Genomic DNA, 21612 nt, shown 5'->3' on the forward strand with positions numbered 1-21612 from the left:
AGAGAAAATACATTTTCTTCAAGGTTGATGTGTCAGCGCTCTATCTGTTTCACCTGCAGAGACGTGTATTATCTCGAACAATCACAGAGGACTATCTCTAATAAACTCCATGTAGAGGCTCAGAAAAAACATCTGCACAAGATATTTTATCCACCTACTCTAGATCTTTTGCTTTTCTTTTGAACACATGTAGTTGATATGAGTTTTATGAGAGTATATGAGGGAGTTGATGGAAACCTTATTTCACAGAATTGACTAATTTAGGTGCTCCTTAACCAATTTTTTTTTTTTTCATGCTGGTGCTGAACCATGCTCTATAAATGTATATACTGTCACCTAGAAAAGACTAGATATTTCTTGTTTTCTTCTTTGAACTGTCACTTGTCAGCATGGAAACTGCTCTTTGACAGACCAAAGCAGCTCTACCGAGATTACTAGCTGGAGAGAGTGAGAGTACAGAGATGAATAGGAAGCTGATATTCTCTCATTTATAACCTTTACCTGTCAGTTTAGTCACATTTCGGTTTACTGCATATATTTATTTTGAGATTATTTTCTGACAAAGACCCCACAGTTAAACAATAATAATAACTTCATTTATGTAGCACCTTTTAAAACAAAGTACAAAGTGCTTTACAATAAAAACAATTAAGAAAAGTAAATAACACCCAAGTCTCTGGATGCGTTGCCTACTGATAACACAATACAGTGTGCAATCAAAAGCATGGATGACTTTTTTTCTAGAGGAAAGGAATGATCTTGATTTAATGTCTCAGTCAGATAAAGCAGGAATGTACCAATTTAGTCAAACCTGTGTCTAAAATTACACCTAGGTTATAGGCCTTTTTTTATACTACTATACTTAACTATACTTTTATTGTTATTATTATATCAAGTTAATACTGCTAGTGCCTGTACCTGTTAATGGGACATACAGTTGCATTTCATCCATGTAGGAATGAAAATCACTATTATGTGTAACCATTATTTGCCCCAGAGGTGGCACGTTTAAAGTAAATTTAAGCAAGAGGAAAGAGAACACACAGTAGCACAATGCAAGTTCCACATTGAAATGTGAAATAATAATAATAATATTGATAATAATTATATATAATAATAATAACAGTTCTAAAATTAATAATTGTAGCAGCATCTGTTGAGCAGGAACATGGGTTTAGCAGGTGGCTTGCAACCAACGATCCAGACTCTACAGCTCCACAGAGGCAATAAGAGGGGACCCTAAATAGACCCCTGCGGAACCCCACAAAAGATAGAAGCACAAGAGAAGGACGCGTCTCTGAGAATAACAAAGAAGGACCTGTTGATGAAACAATCCAGAGCATCAAACTAGTTTGGTGACAGGTTGATCTGCCTGTTGCACCTCCACTGGTGCCCGAGTACCAGCTGCAGAGTCTTCAGCTGTTAGCAGTACTTCAATTATATGTTTGCCCTTGAATGCTTGAACATTTTAGACAACAGGATGGCGGGGCAGTCGTCAATGACATCTTTCTGCTACTCCCTGCGGCTGCATTTAGATAGCCATGTGATCCCACTAGACACACTTTGCTTCTAGAACCAGATACTTCCCTTTTCTGCTTCTTCAGAGAGATCTTTTTAGGTTTGCTGCCTTGAAATCTCTCTCAGGAAGCTTGGTTGAGAGGCTCACAAACCGTTTCAGTCGACTTCCACTCTCCAGCCTTTTCTCTCTCTCTTCTCAGCTTGACTACCAAGACATGCCAACCACAGGATGATGTCAGGTCTCAGTGTGGTGGTGTTGTCAGTGGGACATCTATTTGACAGACAGGAGATTAACCATCAAAGAGTATCGAAATAGATCACAGGAACACACACATATACAGTGATTAACCTGATTTAACATGGTAAAGTGAGAGGTAAATGGTAATTGTAGGATATTTAAAACAACCAGACAAAACAGGTGGTCTACAAGGTGGGGGCCCTTAAATAGTATCTATGGGTACATAACAAAATGACAAAAAGTTTCTTTTTAACTCCCTATAACTCAGAAATGAGCCCAGTTAGAGGACATCATGTTGAAGAGTGCAATCTAATTATAGTTTCACAGCAATCACTGCCTCCTTCCAAAATGCAAAGCAGAAAGATCTAAAGTTTAGTACTAAATTAAGATCAAGTTACTTACTTACTACAATTTGACTGCTTTTATTAAACATGCCTTGGAAATAGTTCAATTCAATTTTATTTACAGAGCGCCAATTCATAACAAATGTTTTCTCGTTGCACTTTTCAGATAGAGAAGGTCTAGAATGTAGTCTTTGCAGTATTGTGACTCTAACAAAGCCAATGATTGAAAATGTGCCACACCAATCAGTATCGCTGTTATCATCATTATGATCATCATCATAATGATCAAGATTGATGTCATTATCATTGTTGGCAGCAGATCACCACTTTCAAACACAGTTATCATTTACACCATCATCACAAACAAGATTAAGGCTAAAAAGCCGTTGTAGCACTAAACATCCAGCCAAAATTTTGTGAGCACAGCACAGCAGCAGTGATCAGTGTGGTTTTCACGAGGGCTACATAAATCTCAAAATATTCTTTTTAGATTAGTCTATTAATTAATTAATTAATGACAAATGTATTTATTATTCTAAAGATATTTTACTTGATTAATAGAACAATGATCCAAAATAAATATCAACACTTTGCTTCATTAATCTTTCAATATTGTATCATCATCCCGAAAAGAGACACAGAGTACATTAGAATAATCATAATAATAGCATATTTTAAAATGTGCCTTCCTAGTCATTGCTGTGTTATGACCCTATTTGTCAGATGCTGGATCAGAAAAATACTGGATCTCAAATTTCAAAGAATTGCTGTGACACATAAGGTTAATATAACTGGAGAATCATCATTTTTATTTAAGATTTTGATGGTGAAAGCCAGGTTGGGAATTTTGCCGTAAGTGCCATGGGATCTTTAATGACCACAATAAGGCAGGACGTCCCGTCTCATCCAAAGGACGGCATCTCCTACAGCACAGCTTCTCCATCGCTGCACTGGGATCTTATTATTAAGACCAGAGGGAAGACTGACCCCTACTGGCCCACCAACACTTCTTCCAGCAGCAACTAAGTTCTCCTAGGAGGTCGCCTATACAGGTGCTGGCCAAGCCCAAACCTGCATAGCTTGGGTCATTCAGCAGTAGCAGGGTTTACATTGGTATGGCTGCTGGCAAATCGTCAATGTGGAGCAAAGAAAATAACTAAAACAGTTTACAGCCTATAACCTTAGTTTAAGCCTTTTTCTTAATCATACATGGCATAGTGTAACGTTATGTTACCATTACAGCAGCGGTGAAGAAATTACTTTTAAAAATCTATTCTAAGTACACAAGCAGAAACATGTTCTTTGTGCTGATCTTAATATATCATGCTTTTGTGGGGACAAAAAGTAGTAAAGTAAGTAAACAGGATTTGCGGTGCCGTCCTGCTGCCACTGCTGCTGAGAAAGTGTTTGGGCTTGATTTATCTTCAAGTGCTCACGCATGACAGTTGTACTGTTGTAATAAGCCATTTGCAAATTACAGAGCTTATAGAGCACCACATTGTTGTGTCTCTATCAACATACTCCCAAACATAAGATGATTGTACTTATAGGCAGGTTGCCTGGCAAAATCAATGATGTTGATTAATGAGTTGCCCCAGCCCTAGTTTTGATCTGACAACAATATATTGGCAGATTATTTTTTTTACAACAAACTATATACACCCACATAATATATCTGCAGTAAGCTAATATAAGTCAATTTATCTATACAATCCAACTAGCGCTACTTTTAAGCCAGTTTTAACATTTTTTGTGTCAGAATTGTAGGCAATCCAAGTATTCATCTAAAATGCTCAGTGAGCAGCTTAGCAGCTCTTGTCAGTGGCTTGCAGAGCACTAATGTGGAGACAGACACATAGCTGGGGGAACTGTGCAGCCATTTAGCCATGTGTCACCCCAAGACTGGATTCACTGAGTGAGTCATAGCCTGCCCTGATCAGGGCACAGTATGCACTTGACCGCTGCAAGCCTACTGTCATCGCAAATAGGAAAATAGGACAAACTGCTGAACTCATGTTAAATGGCAGTGGATGCTGACATTAAAAAACAAGGTTGGAACATTTTTTTTCTCATACTAAATGAACAAGAATCCTGCTCGTGTCCTTACATTTCTAAAGTGCAAAATAGCTGTACTCAACCTATTTATCATGGAAATTACTGTATTTAGGAACTCATATTTGTTAAGATTTATGAATTTGATTATATTCAGATAACTATTTGTCCCTAAGGGACAGTTTAGAACCTTTGTATAATGTAGGAGCAAACAACACACTACAATTCAGAAAAAGAATAGTTTTCACATAAACTTAATTGATTTTAATTTAATTTAATTTAATTATGCTATTGGAAAACTCAGTCTTGCTTATCATTGTAGAGGTACCGTACAGCTATGTAACTGTATTGTAGTCTTAATTAGGGAAAATACAGGAAGAGAGAGAGAGAGAGAGAGAGAGAGAGAGGGAGAGAGGGTGTAGGTGTGTGTGTCTGTCCAGCAGCCTAACCTGGGGCGTTTTTTATTTTGAGATGTGTCTAAGTGAAAGAACATCCTATTAAAGTCATTTATTAGTCATTGTTTTATAATGAACATGCAGTTTAATGGACCCCAGTCAGAAAAGGCAATGCTAATGAGGATCCTAATAAAGAGAATTTTCCAATAAAGAAAAGATACAAAAATATTTGTGCATTCTGTCAATCATAGTTCGTAGAAAGAAAGAAAATCGGAATTGGCATTTCAGACCTTTAAAAAATGGTAATCGGAATCAGCCAGGAAAAATGCAATTAGTGCATCTCTAGTCATAATTATAAACATTTACAGCAAATTCACACAATCCACTCAGAATTTAAAGCAACTGTAATCTACCAAGATTAAAATAATTTGGGACTTTTTCTTTTATAATGATAATGTAGAACGTTTGAAGACTCTCAGGTTAGGAGTACACTCATTATGTTGTGCAATAGAATAATGACTTATTAAATAAATAAGTGAGTTATTGAGACAGACAGATATATGACTTGTAGGCCTAATTATGACATTTCATTAAATAGATCTGTGTGGTGGTGGTGCTTTGGCAATTTTTGCTCAAGCATGCAGTGAGAATGTTGCTCCATTTGGCCTGAAAGTAAATTATGAAGCCGCTGCACATTTGGTAAGATTAACTCTAGGGCATAATTGTGGCTCGGCATGATCCCCCCCATGTTGTGCTCCCATAAAGACTATACCTATCTTATGTGATATCAACATGTGAATGTACGGGTTCCGCAACAGGCAGCAGCTTCGTGTTAGTGTTGATAAAGAGTTATGAGCAAAAGGGGGATCATTACCTGTACCACAAAACAAGATTGAGATGGCAATCTTTAGCATATCGAGTCCCTCCGCTGTGAGTTTTCTTAGTGATTATTTGTGTTTACATTAGCCATGAATGTTTTATTTCATTGTGATGTAATCTCAGTTGAATTTAAATCTCCTCAGTAAACCTTTGCAATCGTGCCCTTAACATGTCAACAATGTGTGTAGCGGTCATCTTATAAAGCCTACAGTTTTATGTAGGGTATTGTCCTGGGCTAGATGAAAGGCCAGTATTCACAGCCATGATGCCACCCAGAGGATGATGCACAAAGCAACACTGCTTGACACAAGACACTGAGGGGATGACGTGAAGCCACCCGAGTGCTACATAGTGGCAGCAGCAGTAGCATGCGCAAGTCAGACAGCCGGTCCCGCACAAGTGAGAGAAGAGGTCTTTCATGATCGCCTAATCAGAAAAAGTCTGGCCAGGTAATTAGCCTCAGCTAGGGCAGATACAAGTACAATCGGCCAAAATAGAGCTGAAGGGGTCAGAATATCAGAAACACCTCCACAACACCAAAAACTTCAACCTCAATAATACATTTATCAGACAGTGTCAACAAAAACTGAACATGTTTCATAAAGGGAGAATTAATGTTAGATTGTTGTTGTATTGGGTGGGCACAGTGGTCAAAGTGGATATCACTGTGGCCTCACAGCAAGAAGGTTCTCTTCGGTTGCTCCGGCTTCCTCCCATTGTCCAAAGACATGCGGACTAGGTTGATTGGTGACCTTAAATGGGTGGCCCTGCGATGGATTGGCTATGGACCGCTAGTAGCCGCTGGAAACTCCATAATGCCCCTTTAAACCTGCTTAAATGGGCTATATGTAGTTTTCAGCGGCCACTAGCGGAGTGGTTTTTAGATTGCAACCAGGTGTGTGCTCGTACGTGTGCTCTAACTCAGGAGCGAGCTAAATCGAACACACAGAAACAGACTCACGGGTAGCCCACTTCACACAACATGCTAGTATTTTTATCAACTTGCACCAGATCATGTTAGCAAGTGGTTGGTGTTAGCAGGCGAGCTAATGCTATATAACTTGAGTCAACTAAAGCACAACATCACAATATATTTCACATGCTTTGCAGTAATGTTAGTTTACCCCAATAAGAGGAAAGCCGACTTTGTTTTTTTGGGGGGAGTTTTTTGGGAGCTGGTCGTTTTATGGTGTTAGTAGACTCCATCCCGTAGCTGCAGTGTTGTTGTTGTAGTGGGCAAGAGGCTCAGGAGAACGTGTGCAGAGACCCAAACCTGATTGTTCACATAAGAAGCAGAATAGTGGCTGTTCAAAGCAACAGAGAAATCAGCTGTGTGTGTTTAATTTCTAGGTGAGTTTACAGCCTGTTGACAAATAGGCAGTAAAAAAGCGATGTGTTGATAAGTGATTCTCTTGAAAAACTACATCTAGCCCCTGTGGTAATGCTATGAAGACTTCCCAATTCATTCTGCATTTTCTACATTACCATACAATCATAATGTAACTGTGTCAGGATTCCACAAATGAAATTTAAAGATGCAGTTAAGTAAATGAAAAGTAATTACTCTGGTGGGAAGGTGGGAAGAAAATTTCAAAAGTGTAAAATACTAAAGCATCCTACAAGCAAGCTGAATTTGAAATTTTGGATACTTCAATAATCAAATTCAGATTATATATATATATAGTAGTGCTGGGCAATGATTAAAATTTTTAATTGTGAATAATCGTGTTCACTCGCACAGACTTCACTCTGTTGCGGTAGATATTTTACAAGCACAGACCAGGTAACGTTAAAGCGACATTGAACACAGGGTGCAGATGTTGGTTTTGGCTGTTGGAGTTGTTTGATAGGCTGCGTCATTAACAAGCAAGCGGCTCACCTGCTGCCGTAATAACGGATCGCGGGTGGAAAAATATGGAAAAAAGATGACTGCGTAGTCTGCCGAAGCCTCCCCCCACTGCTTCTTTGGGTGGGTGATTTGCAGGCTGATCAACATCCCGCCCCCTTGTGACCCATGGTTTGACTGTATGTGTATTCAGAGCCAGTGAGCAACGGACTTTCAAACTAATAATAATAAAATCAAAACTGCGGCGTTAATTAATTAATGCGATAATAACGCATTAACGTGCCCAGCCCTAATATGTGTGTATATATATATATACATATATTTAAAAATAATCCAACATTTCAACATTAGAATAACAATCAATTCGAATAAAGTCTCGTCAAGCACTAAACATGAATTTACACACACAAACATCACTCCAGCTTCAGTCTGACTAAAGATGCTGACTGATTGACAGTATATTGTCTTCTATCAATTCTGTGTTTTAATAATGTCATCTAACTGAAGGACGTGTAGCATCTGTCATAGCAGCAGCAGCACTCCTGGACGTTGTAAAAACTGCCATCCAGAATGATGCGCTCCTAATGTGTCTCCATAATCATGCCCATTGTCCATGAAGGGCATTTCTTAGGTTGACGTGCGTGTCAGATGGCCATATATGTCAAGGTCTCTTCTAGTAGTGCTGCCCTGATCTCTTCAGGCCATTTTACAGTGACAGGATGAACACTGACCTTTGTCATTCCACTGGGTAAGCAGCCTGCTGTGGGCCTGACTCTGCCAGGCCAGCTGAGCCATGCTGCCAGGCAGACTTCGTGGCCCTTTACCCCTGGATCTGCTTTCGACCTCCAAACTGGCCCAGCTGTCCCCACTTCATTTTGTGGTGATTAGTATTAGACCATCTAATCACAGCATTGCTTAAGGAGGCAAAGGCATCAAAATGAAAATTTGTTACACGAGTACCTCGTAACATGACCTCAGAGCTCCACCATTTAAACTATTTGACGCACCAAGGTTTTCATCATTTTAAACACAGTTTTCTTACCTATTAAAGCTTTCATTAGGGTTGAGATCTGCTTGATGACAGTATTAGTGAGAGCTCAGCTGTAGCCCATAAAATTGAAGAGCATGTCTAGGTAACCTGAAGCAGGTGCACTCACCTGCTTTTCCTCAGGAGGAGCAATTATGTCAAGATGAAAGAGGGGGGCATCCCCAGATGGCCTCCGAGCCAAGCCCTTGCTAATTGGCGGTGTTAGAGATTCAGAGCATGTTCAAGAGAAAGCACTCTCTTCTCCTCTTTCCACTGCCCCGACATCTTTGTTTGGTTTAGTTTTGCTTTGTCAACTCTTGCCTTTTGATGTGGATATCAATACATGTTTTATTCATGGTCTTTAGGAGGAAACACAGTCGAAATCACCTTGCTGTTGTCTGTAGGCACAAGAAGTGTTCGTCTTGTGTATGTGTGGACGCCGTAGCTATTTCAAAGCAAGTTTTTGTGACGCTGCCTCACTTACATGCAACCCAAAGAAATGAATGATTTATGTGACTGTCACGCTGAGGGTGCAGAACAACCGAGACTGTACATCACACACCATTCTTTCAGTTTTCCGAGAGCTTGTAGGGTTTTTAGTGAGACAGCGATGCTCACTGAGTGGCTGGAAAAGAACACCGATGAGGTTTTCCTGGCACAAGCAGAGTAGGACAGCAGAGGAGAGGCTGAGCTTCTGGGGTTTACTACCCTCATCCCAAAGGGCACATGTGCACTCTGTTTCACCAGAGCAGAGGCTTAATGTTTATCATAATGCTAAAGATGTGACTTTTGATTCAATTGTTCTTTCATTACAATCATGTCAGTGTTTATTAAATCTCTGGACCTCGCTGCCCTAAGGACCATATCTTGTGAAATCAGTGCATGTGTGTTACTATTACAGTGCATTATGCAAGGCAATCTGATTATCAGAGGGACCACAAGCTGCTATCAGATTGAACACATACTTCTGTTTCATGTAGGCACTGACCTCTAATTTGCATCTACAGGCAGGGTAACTCATTAAGTGGCTCTGCCTGAGAACATAAAACTAGAGTTACGATGGTTCAGTATCAATAATGATCTCACTACAGAAATGGACACATGATATTTATTATATGAACAAAATCAATGTCTGATAGAGGGTTACAATTTGGCAGTGGAGGTGGGCACAGCATCATCGTCTTTTTAGCAAATGCCCAAAGATTACATATGTTTACATCCAAGTGACAAAGACAAAGGAATCACGACGCTTGATGGAAAGATGAGGTACTGTGACGTTGGAGACGTTGCTGTTTGCGTCCTGTTTTCCTACATATAGTCACGGTTGGTTTCTTTTAACTATAATGAAATGTTTCTCTAACCTTAACCAAATGAATTTAACTATGGCGTCTTCATCCTCTCATGTATTCTGACATGCATTTTTTTCTTAATCAGGGAGTATACATACATAACTCCAGAGAGAGATCCAAATGGAACTCCCTCGTAGAGATGCCGCAAAAGCCGTTAAATTTTATTTGGATCACCTGTCCACTCAAGAAGAAGATAGATTTGGACACGAACTGCAAGTGTTGGGCACTTGCGATCCATATACAGCACCTGTCGTTAAAAAACACCCGGCCAGCGCTGGACTGTGGTAATGTTTACGTCAACCTTGTACGGAATCCCTCAGCTAACACAGCTCAGGCTTCTCTCCGCGTGGATTAATGCATCTGAAAGCACAACAACCATCCAGCATACTGCCAACGAAAATGTAACAAACTCAAAGTAACAGAGTATCACTTGCTTCCTGGTTGGCAGGCAGCGGAAAATAACGTCTTTTTGCCCTTCAAGGGAGCGTTTTCCTTGGAATGTGAAGTCACGTGAAAACTATGAATAGTATGACTTTAAAACATAACAAACAAACAAACAAAAAAAAACCCCCCCCCATATATTTAGATATGTGGAATGCACAAACAAATAATGTCATCCTTTCCAGTCTGAGGGGGGGTCAGATCACAAAATGTTTGTTTTCTTCCTGCAGAAGAACTAAATCTTTTTTTGTTTAATGCTAAGGCAGTTACAAACATATTTTGCTGCTTAATTTGGAGGACTTGTTGTGAAGGTGAAGACTCTTTGTTATTTCATGCCAGCCATTGCTGCCTGGATGCTATGCAGGTGTTACATCATACTTGCTAAGGCGTGTATCATTTGTCACTTCACTGGGGAATTACCCTAGTGAGGACTGTGACTACATGTCTGTCTGAGTGGAAAAAACATCATCCCAATTATAATACTGATTAAATGCATCATAATTAGAGGGTGATGGAATAAGAAAATATTATTTATTTCTGTCTCAACAAACCTCTTCATGCACAGCACACTGGTGCAGTGTTTACCTTTAAAATTGATTGGCTCATTGTTTGCACTGCAGACTGTGCAGTAAGGCTTTTAACACGGCCACATTAGAGTGCCATGCTGTTCACTAACCATGCACAATAAATTTACAGCATGCATAATTCTATTGGCAGAAGAGCACTAGTGGTGGCCAAAACAAACAAAAAGTCTGCTTAGAAGCAGTCATTTTGTACGCCGTTCCAAAGCACAGTACTTACTGGGATTATACAGGAAGCCATGAGTCAGGAGTTTCTTCTTGTTCTCATCTTCCTGCAGAAATAATACACTGCATTCATCTTTTTTGTTTAATGCTATACACATATTTCAGAAGATAAAATGCTGCAAGTAAAATTATACAAATAAAATCATTATGTTCTTTCTTCTAGGCCAAACCACCGTTCCTATTCCTGCTAAGCTAACCATAGCGAACGATAAAAAGCCATCCAGCCGGTGACTTCACATTTCACACAACTGTAACATGGATGTCCTGAAATGTCCTTTCCTTTCTCAGAATATTTTGCACCTCATCTCAGTGGGTGTTTTGTTGTGGCTCCAATAGTGGTAAAACCTTTCCAAACCTTTCCAGGTCAGACTGAAAGCATTAAGACAAACCAGGGAGGCCATATCAGAACTGTTTTCAGGCTGTTAATCTTTCCTTTATGGCCAGCCTAAGCTAGAGAGCATAATCTGACCAAAAATATCTCCCTTCCAGCTCTCAGAAGATCAATGTGGATACCATCTGAATAACTGTTTGATTGTTGCATTGTTGGATAACATTAAAACCTGCCAGCCCTCAGTGGATCATTTTCAAAAACCCAGTATACACAAGGCTACACAAGACAAAGCAAGTGATGTAGTGGGGTGCCATGAGCGTGGGGATATTTTGCTTTGCAGGGAAATATCTGTGGCACCAATTCTTTTGCACTGGATCATGGCTAGAATGATGCATTTTAACCAGACAACATAATGACAATAATTACCACATTATACACACAAGATAGAAACATCCTTAAAATTCGACAAATATATATCAAAATCCATAGTATACAAACAAATTACAAATGAAGAAAATAAAAATGGTACAAAAACAAGAATGGATTTCTTTTTTATAAAACAATGACAAAAAAGTTCAACAAGGAGGTAGCGGAGGCAGATCAGACAATAACCAGTTCAAGTCTCACATCCACGTTGCGAATATATTCATAGCCATATGTTGTCTAACAAATGGCTATGAATATATATATATATATGTATGTGTGTATGTGTGTGTATGTGTGTGTAATGACAGCTAAAAAACAAAATTGCATTGATTTGACTGACAAAATGCGAGTCGACCCGGCCTTATGAAAGCCATCTGCCAAAGTGGCTAGTAAGAGGCAATGTGTCACCCACCCACCCGCCCAATGGGGCATGTGGCGTGTAACACAGTAACTCTTATTAGCCACTTTGGGAGGTGGGCTGGCGCTAATGTCAAGCCCTGATTGTGAATGTGGTAGTTGTCTCAGATATTTGACATCTAGAGTTTTGGTTTCCCTTTTTGATTAACTCTCTTCAGTATTTATTTCCCTTCGTTCCTATGATGTTTGTCATATGTTCACAGCTGATAAATGTTGAAGCATGCTCATCGTAATTATAATTATAAAAATTTCATTTAAACTGTTTTATAAGCGTAGCGTCATTTCTCCACAATTTAATTGAACTGGGTTCGACGTAATCACTTAATTAAGCTTTGCTAACTGAAGTCATGACTGTTACTCTGTTTATGTACTTTATAGCTATTCATGTTCACAGAAATGCAGTAATGACCTTATGTCGCTAATAACTGAACCAAAACACAGCCAGAAAACAAATCATTTACTCACCTAGAGACCTGATCAAATATAACACGGAGAAGACCGAACAGAATTTTATGAAATCGTCACCACTTCCAAAAATGTTAGCAGGCCACATAAATATGGTGAAGAAGATAATTTTACCTGGATTTCTATGTCTTTTTCAAATGATCCCGGTATTCATACCACACTTAATATTCAAGCCCTTGAACAGACTAATAATGTAATTTATTTGGAATGTATGAGGAAAGATATACCTGCCTAAGGAAGACAGTTAGGCCTGACTAATCTTGTGTACTATTATTGGGCAGCAAACATTGCAAAATTGCTGTTTTGGTTAAACGTCTATGATAATGAGCATGGACTGGATTGGGTGCATATGGATTTAATGTCCAACCCAATACTTACTTACTTACCTTTGGAGAAAAATGTATATAAATTGCATAAAGCCAGCAAGAATCATTTTGTCCATTATGTGCAGGACGTTTTTTCACGCAAGTGTTAGTGGCCGACTATAATTATTGCCAGTCTATAGTTTTGGGTTTTTTTCCAAGACGTCCTGTAATTTGATTGTTCATTGTTGGTGTTCATGGTTTTTGTTTGAATTTTTTTGTCTTACTTGAAAAACAATAAATAAATAATAAATAATAATAATAATAATAATAATAATAATAATAATAAATCACTGACATTTCATTTATATATATATAAATGAAATGTGTATATATATATATATAAATGAAATGTCAGTGAAAGAGTACAGAATGTTGAAAAGGTCTATGATCTTAAGATGAATACCACTCCATAATTTTTTAAAGTGCCAAAATAAATACAGAAGTCAACTATAATACATTCCAATGACTGTCACAGAGAAAAGAGAGGACTGTGTAGATCAAAGACTTTTCCTATTTCCTATTTTTCATCCCATTTAAGATTTGAATGTCACCATAATGTAGGCAACAGCCAATTTCCAGAGTGCTGGTGGGTATTCCCTGTAGCTGTAACCTGGTGCTTTGGCTTGACATGTTTCTTGTATGCAGATGAGTCAGATTGTAACAATGAGAAGAGAAACAGCATGTTGCAGGTGTATAAGGTCTACTGGGAGGCCTGGGAAAGGGACCTGAGCGTTAGAGAAACATAGGCTTACGATTTTAATGGTGACCTACTTCTTTTCTGCTCAGCACAACTCCACTGCATGAGGACATGCTGAACAGCCACTTCAGAACTGGATAAGACGGAAGTTTCAAGCTGCTTCTGTTTGCAAACAACTGAAACAAAGCAGGGGTTAGCATCATCAATACTGTACATACTGTATACTCTATGTATTAGGGAAAACAAATAAGACTATTATATATATATAATACAGATAATGTGCTCTGAACAGATACGAACAGCATTTTAATTTTTAAAGTAATAAGTGTTTAAGTGTTTTAAAGTAGTGTTTTTTTTTATCCTTGTCTCCCAATTGACTCAATTTAACACAAACGTCAATCCACTTCTTCTCAGAGTCATAACTGCAAGCCAAATATTGTTAGCTTATTAGTTTAGTTTTATCACTAACAGGAAATAAATTTACACAGTTTATTCAACAGAGGGATACCATCATTTGTGCCATAAACGCCTTTCTGACTTTCCATTATACAGATTTGCTGATAACAAATAGACTGCAGTCTAAAACTACAGAAGTATAAAGCTAGTGAGGTTTATCCTCGATAACTGTTCACTGTAACATGCTTTTTTAACAGATTAGTTATCAGTTTATGTTGCTTTGGTGTTATTTTTGCGTCATGATCTGATATTGAAACCTTGTGGAAAAACAAAACAAAATAAACTTATAAGGACTTTACATAAAAAAGTAAATTTCTCTGTCAACAAAGAAACGTGGTTAATGGGCAGCTAGCAGCAAGCTTCCAGCAGATCTGCACTTGAACTGAATAAACTCCCCTCAAACAGGGAGCTCTTCCTACCAACAAACCACAGTTAATGCATAATTAAAATAAAAAAATAAAAAACTGTTCCTAATCAGTATTCCAGTAGTTCTGAAATAGAAATATTAACCTCCATATTCATCAGTACATACACAACCTCCAGTGTTTCCTTAAAGTCCTGCAAGATGGCCCAATGCAATTCTGATTTGTGTTTTGCACCGGTTCTATTTTTATAAAGGTGGGGTTCAAATACAAATCAGGCTTTACTATTTGAGCATTTTGTTTTTTGGTATAATTTGTGAGCAGCTTAGTGCATGTATTTATGTATGAGGGATACATCAATCCAGAAAATACAGTGTATAAATAAATATATATATTATCATTATTATTTTTTTTTTTTTGGCATATAACCACTATAAACAGGCTGCTGTGCGGAGGTGATTTCACAGATATTTTCACAGCAGTCACTGCGGAATATAGCACTGACGATTTATGAGTAATACAGATATTAATCTTCACTGAATATAAAATTGAGTGATTGAGTGTAGAATTTCTGTCACTTTATCAACGGACACAGAGCATTGTTTTTTATTCTGACAGGTGTTGATTAATGGAGCCATTGTACCCTATGGGGGACATTAGCTTCATTTTTGCAGCTGCTGGGTTTTTTTGTTTGTTTTTTTCACCTCAGTCCCAAATTCTACATCGTTTGTGTTTTAATGTATTTCGCTAATACAGACAACATTTGGGACATGCCATATTCTCTGTCATTTTCTACCTTTTGTATAAGGTTAAACCTATTCTTCTAATTCTTACTGATAGTGGATACACAACAAGGTTTGTTAAGTGCATTACCATTGTAAAGCCACTGACTCACTCTACAGTTGCAGTAAAAAAATGGCGAATGTGAGCATGGGACAGCTGCGCTGCTGCATGTTGGAAATAAACACAGGGTCAAATCAGTTTTTGCCCAAGAATTTATGAGGTAGCAGCAAGCATAATGAGCTGTTTTCGTTGAGTCCTTGAACAACTTCAGTAATTACTTCTGGATGATCAGGAAATAACTAACACATGCCAGAAATAATTAGAAGGGAAAAGATGACCAATCATGTTGTTGTATTGTTTTAAATCTTCTTTGGGAGGGATGACAACAGCTCGGACAGTGTCGATTGCTCTACAGAGACTTCAAAACCTTTCTTATATCACTCTCCATACTTATGCAGATTGCTTGTTTGATACTAACATTAGCATGAGGGTTGAATGCTTCTGGGGGATTGGAAGCATACTTTGATGCTGTGAAATGTGAGGTTGCAGAGAAACATTTTCTTGAATTAGATTGCCTATGCAGTTCTTTGAACTATGCATTACCCTGTCCATGCCCATCCTATATAACTATGCACAGACCTGCCAGTACTTTCACAACGCATTGCTGAAGCTTCCTGTTGCTTAAAAGGTTCTGTAGTTTAAAGACAAAATAAATGGCTGTGATCTCCATTTTGGAGACAATAAATACAACACTGATTGTATTTGAAGTGAAGGTTTTACAGAACTGATGTAAAAACAGAATATCAATGTTTTGTTTGAAATTTTGATCTGATTAACAAAGAACAGAAGACAAAATATGAGGGATACTTACATATGGACAGTAAAAGTCACAGGAATTCTATCATTAGATGTGGAGAGACCTTGTTAAGGAGAGTTTGCCAATAGTAATGTGACCGTCTGGTCATAATAATTATGATCAGATGATGGTGTTATATTAACTGTCAAGAAAATCATTAGGAGCTTTCATCCGCGGGCTACAAATCTCTAACTGACAGATAACTGAACAGCCAACCAACCAAGGTTGCCACCTTTAATTGAAAGAGTAAAAACACATAAATGATGAGCAAAGTTGTTTGAAACATCATGCCAGAATAAATGTTAGATATTTCTGGCATTTGATTATTTTTTCTATACTTTTAAAATTGATAATGATACACGTGATACATTTTGCATTGTTACACTAATACTGTATATCCTTTCCTGTTTTATATATAAAAAAATCATACTCTGGTAGTAGTTTAACATCACTGGTTAAAACTAGACACCAGTAATACAAACAGCCCCTGCAGGGTTATTGGTAATGATTAAATAAATAAAGAGAGCCAAATCATCTTAAATTCTGATATATTTTGTGCAGCTCCACAAATTGGGGTGTAAGGCCTCGTACAGCCTGCCCTGTCCAGGGACGTCGTGTTTTATTTAAAGGGGTGCACAAGCAGGATAAAAGCTAGTCATTGTTCAGTACCCACCATACTTAGTTTAAATGTAATGTTACCAGCTGTCCAAACCTGAAGTCCTCCTCCATGTCTCATAGCCCACTCAGTTATTAGGGCACTTCCTGGGTAAGAAAGGCTTCATGAAGCCATACTCTGCACCACTTGGACAAGCATGGAAACGTAATAAGGCATAAGGGCTCATCATGACTTCCTTATAATATATTAATGTCATCATCCTGCCTTAACGCCCACACTTTCAGACCATGATTCAGCTGTACTAACAGCCTGTGTGAATGTTCCAGAGCTCATTACCCACAGTGTAGTCAGAACAGCAGTCACTTCTCATCTTCTACTGTAAATTGAAGTAAATTGAGACCTAAACTGTACCCCATGTCACTAAATAATGCCTGTTTTTCTCATTTGACTGTAATTGCTGAAACATACATTGTGTATTTACAGTTAAGTATTGTCATGTTACAGTTCCATCCTACAAATAGAGCATTTGCCCCGTCTGCTTTTCTGAAGCCCGTATGACAGAACAATGCAAGCATGCTTTTCCTGTTTGGTGTAATCTCCAGCCCGTTTCTGTGGAATTGGAGTTCACCTCTGTTCCGCTTTGACTGAGCAGATGTGGATGGTTGGAAATTGAGTATTTGTTATTCTAATGTGTTTCATCATGTGTTTACTACATTACCTTACTGCCAGACAACAAACCATCACAACCATGACATCACGTTGTTTTTCGGGCCTGCATGCATGTTTATATTCTTTCTTCTTTTGTTCTGTATTAATGTCTGCACCATCCTTTAGGTATGTGTTAAGTATGTATTATTATTCTTTTGTTATATTGCACCAATAACATTGAGAGGCCCAGTGAAATTACCATCTTAGTTAAATTGCGAAATCCTTTCTTTTTAAAGACTGTTTTAAAATCCTCTTATGAAGCTCCTTCATATAATATACCATCAACACTGCCTTTCAGTTTGACAGTTTTAAACAGGAGTGGGCCCAGTCTTCTAAGGGGTTTCCCTCCCTTAGAAATCTGGGCCCACTCCTGTGCGTTTTAATGCTAAATTTCTTTTGATTTATTTATCTTCTTATTCTTTCATTAAATATGATAGAATCCAAAGACTATGTTTACTTTCAATTGGATAAAGCTATCAATAAAAAAAGACAAATTAATATCATTAAAGAGAACTAAAGGATATTAGATACCAGTTAATGGCTGGTTGTCTCAACTTTAGAGAATAAGACGAATTAAGCTATGACAAAGAAATAAGAGTGATTAAGTCTGTTCCTTTTCCTTGTGTTCAAAACGTCACAGATACTTTCTAAAGCAATGCACAAGAATCACACTGTGTTAATGGTGCTTTAATGGAGTAACTGAGACTCCTGTGTCATTTACAACAAAGAGCTCTAACCACATGATACCAACTGATTACACCTCTGCATGGACACATAATCCTAACATCACTGAGCAAATAAATGAATAAATAAACAAATAAAAGCAGGCTGACAGAAGTAAATTAAGACATTATCCCAGACAATTGTTTAACATAAATCAGGCTCTATTTCCTACTACCACCTAAATAGCTGTTTCTCCTCCAATCAGTCTTTTCTGTTGCCATGTTGATGTGACAGGCGGTTCAAATTGATATGTTTTGTCTGCTTGTGGTTTTGGTCCCTTCTAAACACTAAAAAGGAGTAACCTGTTGCCACTGACTAATTGGCTGTTTTGCAAGCATGCTGGTGCCTAACTTTATAGTCAGCTATGTTGTCTTTCCTTGTTGTCCTACAGAGAGCAGTGTACTGCAGAGTCCTGTGTTCACCAAGCAGCCAGGCAGCATTGTGTATCCTGTGGAGACTCTGGAGAGGAACAGGGAGGTGGTGTTCAGCTGCGAAGCCCAGGGAAGCCCACCTCCCATCTACCGGTGAGTGTGTAACTGCAGCGCTTTATCTTTTCTCGCTCTGCAAATTGTTCCTCCCCATAGATGCTGCTGACAATTTCAACACCCTTCAATTTTAGACAACCTATCACTGGCAAATGCCTCAATCTTGTCTTTTACAATCACTCTTCGTATGCTGGCAGCTCTGAACACCAATAAAAGTGAGCTGTTGGACACTTAAATACCCATAAATCTTGTAACATAGTAATGTAGCATGTTCCAACTCTTAAACTTTACACTTTAAACCGAAAGACTGATTAACTTCATGTGGGCACAGACTCATCCACATTCATTAACCAATTGAATAAGTATTCAGGTGCTTTACTTAAAGGGGCAATATGTAGTTTTCATCGGCCACTAGCAGTGTGGTTTTCAGATTGTTTCTTTTTGTGCTCATAAGAGGGCTCGAACTCATGAGCGAGCTAATCGGACATAAAGAGACCTACACAGAGGGAGACAGCTTCACACAACACACTGGAAACTCATGTAAACTCTTTTTTAGCAGCTTGAGATTCAACTGATTCATACTCGTTGCAGGATAACGCTACACTGACAGCATTTAGCTGACGTGAAACATCAGCATTAGCTCACCTGGCCCTTTTCAATAACTATTTGTGCATCTTTCACAGAGGCAATGTGAGCACAGAGCTAAATGTATTGGATAATAACTAATAAATGGGATTGTTGTCACACTTTATAACAGTTAGATCACAGTAGGTGAAATTACTGTAGTGAATGGATCGTCCACTGTGTTGCGCTTTGGTGTTATGTTGCATTATTGTATTTATGTGTGTCACATAAATTACAGCGACTGAGACAGTGGAGAAACTATGTACCTGAGTATCGGCAAAACCACAATTAATCTAAATTAAACGTTACGAAGCAAACAGCGGCATCTAGGCTAGAACAAACAAATCGCTCCACATTTGCTTTGTGCCGTTACATCATTTCTTGCAGGCACTTTGACATAATAAGGGTGGTACAGAGGACAGTTATATGGGTCGCTTTAGTTGGTGAAGTAATGTGGAAAACCATAACATTACATATTGCACTGGATAACGTTAGCAACTGGTCAGGAGGTGAGCGCGCACAGGGCTACATCCCAACTCAGTGCCTTCACATTAAAAGCAGACTAATGGCTGTTCCAAGCAACAGAGAAAACAGGTGTGTGCTTCATTTCTAAGTGAGGTTAGAGCCTATTGACAATAAGGCAATGAAAATTAGATTTTTTAATAAGGGATTTCATTAAAAAACTAGATATAGCCCCTTTAAATACTATATTTAGATAATCCATTCAATTAAATTTTATTTTATTTATATAGTGAGAATTCACCACAACAGATTTTCAATCTGGAAAGTAATCAGCAACTACAGCTGTCAGGTAAATTTAGTGAAGTAAAAAGTACACAACAATATTTCCCTATGAAATGTTGTGGAGATGAAGTATAAAGTTGTTGTTAAAGTTTTAGAAAATTAAATACTAGTAAAGTACAAGTAGCTCAAAATTCTACTTTAGTACAGTGAGTAAATGCACTTAGTTACTTTCAACCACTGGTGCTTTCAAATGTCAAATGTGTACATATCCTGTATATCAGATGGGTATTTCATTATGTTCATTATGTGTTCAGATTGAGTCTTCCATTCACCCTGACTGAAACCGCTTCAGGAGTCTTGGCTCTGTTGTTTCTAGCTTTAGAAAAGACTTGTTCATCCTCGCAAGTCGAGCCTGAGCTGATCAGGACCAAAGGAATGTATTACATGAATTTGATGTTGTGGTAGATTTTCCTTTCAACCCCCTGCTGAAAACATGTCCATGTCTATCTGTACACCAAGAATGCATGTTACGCTTTGCATGCACCAAGCTCAAACATTTTTCAGCTCAAAGAGCAGCTGTTTCTTCCTCTTTATTTCCTCCTCACATAGACCATTAGTCTATTAAAAGGATGTTATGTTGTGTTTCAGCATCTCTGACAAGTAAAAGTTCAAATCAATCATGTTTGCTCACTGAAATTGCTGGGTTGAGATTTGGAAGGATTGGTACATTTAATACTTGGGATTGAGCCAGCTTAGAGGATGACCTAATCAGCTGTTTCCTGGCAAGGTCGCTGTGCTGTCCTGTCTGAGCGACTGCCACCTTCTAAAGATGTGTTGCAATGAGCAGACAACAGCTAAATCAACAGCGAGTTCATTAATTGCACGTCCACAGCAGTAAACCGTGACAGTTTGAGCTGCAGTATTTCCATTAAATGCCTCAAGCAAAGATATCTGCTCAGAAATGTGTGCACCAAACCTGAATGAAGAGAAATAAAGGATACATTCTTATTTTAAAGAGGAGAAATTAGTAGGTTGTGGCATATAAATCCAATTCCAGGCACCTTAAGGTAGAATGTGTAAGAATTGAGACTATTCACCAATCAGTTTATGTGCCATTAGCTAGGGTTAGGGTTAGGCAAGGTGGCCAGCACTGTGGCCTTACAGCAAGAATGTTGCAGGTTTGCACCCCGGTCATCCCAGACCTTTCTGTGTGGAGTTGCATGTTCTTCCTGTGTCTACGTTGGTTTCCTCCGGGTGCTCCGGTTTCCTCCATCACCAAAAACATGTTAGGCTCTAGGGCTGGATGATATGACCTAAATTCAAAATCACTTTACCTCGATTAAGATTAATGAACGATTATTTTGTTTTTGTTCATTGACAAGGTTTGAAGCTACTGTAAAAATGCTCAGCTATTAAAGGTGGGGTATCTTTTTTTAGATTCCCAGATGTCGATTATTATTTAAATATTCATTGATAACGTAATGTTGACGTGTTCCTCTATATCTGGCGCATCGCAGAAGGTGAATGAATGAGCGCCACTTCTAACATTTCACACAATCAATATTATCAATTCGCCGACATTGCGCTCCTTGTAAGAAATAAGAACTCAGCAGCTAATTAAGAATGCACATTATATTATAATTATATTAGGACATAATG

General features: G+C 38.3%; 1 protein-coding gene across 2 annotated transcripts in view; it reads left to right on the plus strand.

Annotated features, from left to right (window-relative positions):
* cntn4 (contactin 4) overlaps positions 1–21612 on the plus strand; it is a 165484-nt gene that overhangs the window by 25158 nt on the left and 118714 nt on the right. For both annotated transcript variants that reach the window (XM_038697795.1, XM_038697796.1), the window contains exon 3: positions 18492–18624. In XM_038697795.1, coding sequence (XP_038553723.1) covers positions 18492–18624 — 133 coding nt within the window. The remainder of the gene's footprint in view (positions 1–18491; positions 18625–21612) is intronic.

The sequence above is a fragment of the Micropterus salmoides genome, unplaced genomic scaffold (genome assembly GCF_014851395.1).
Source record: "Micropterus salmoides isolate LMB-PRFRI ecotype aquatic unplaced genomic scaffold, ASM1485139v1 Ms_hic_scaffold_4, whole genome shotgun sequence".
Taxonomy (NCBI): Eukaryota; Metazoa; Chordata; class Actinopteri; order Centrarchiformes; family Centrarchidae; genus Micropterus; species Micropterus salmoides.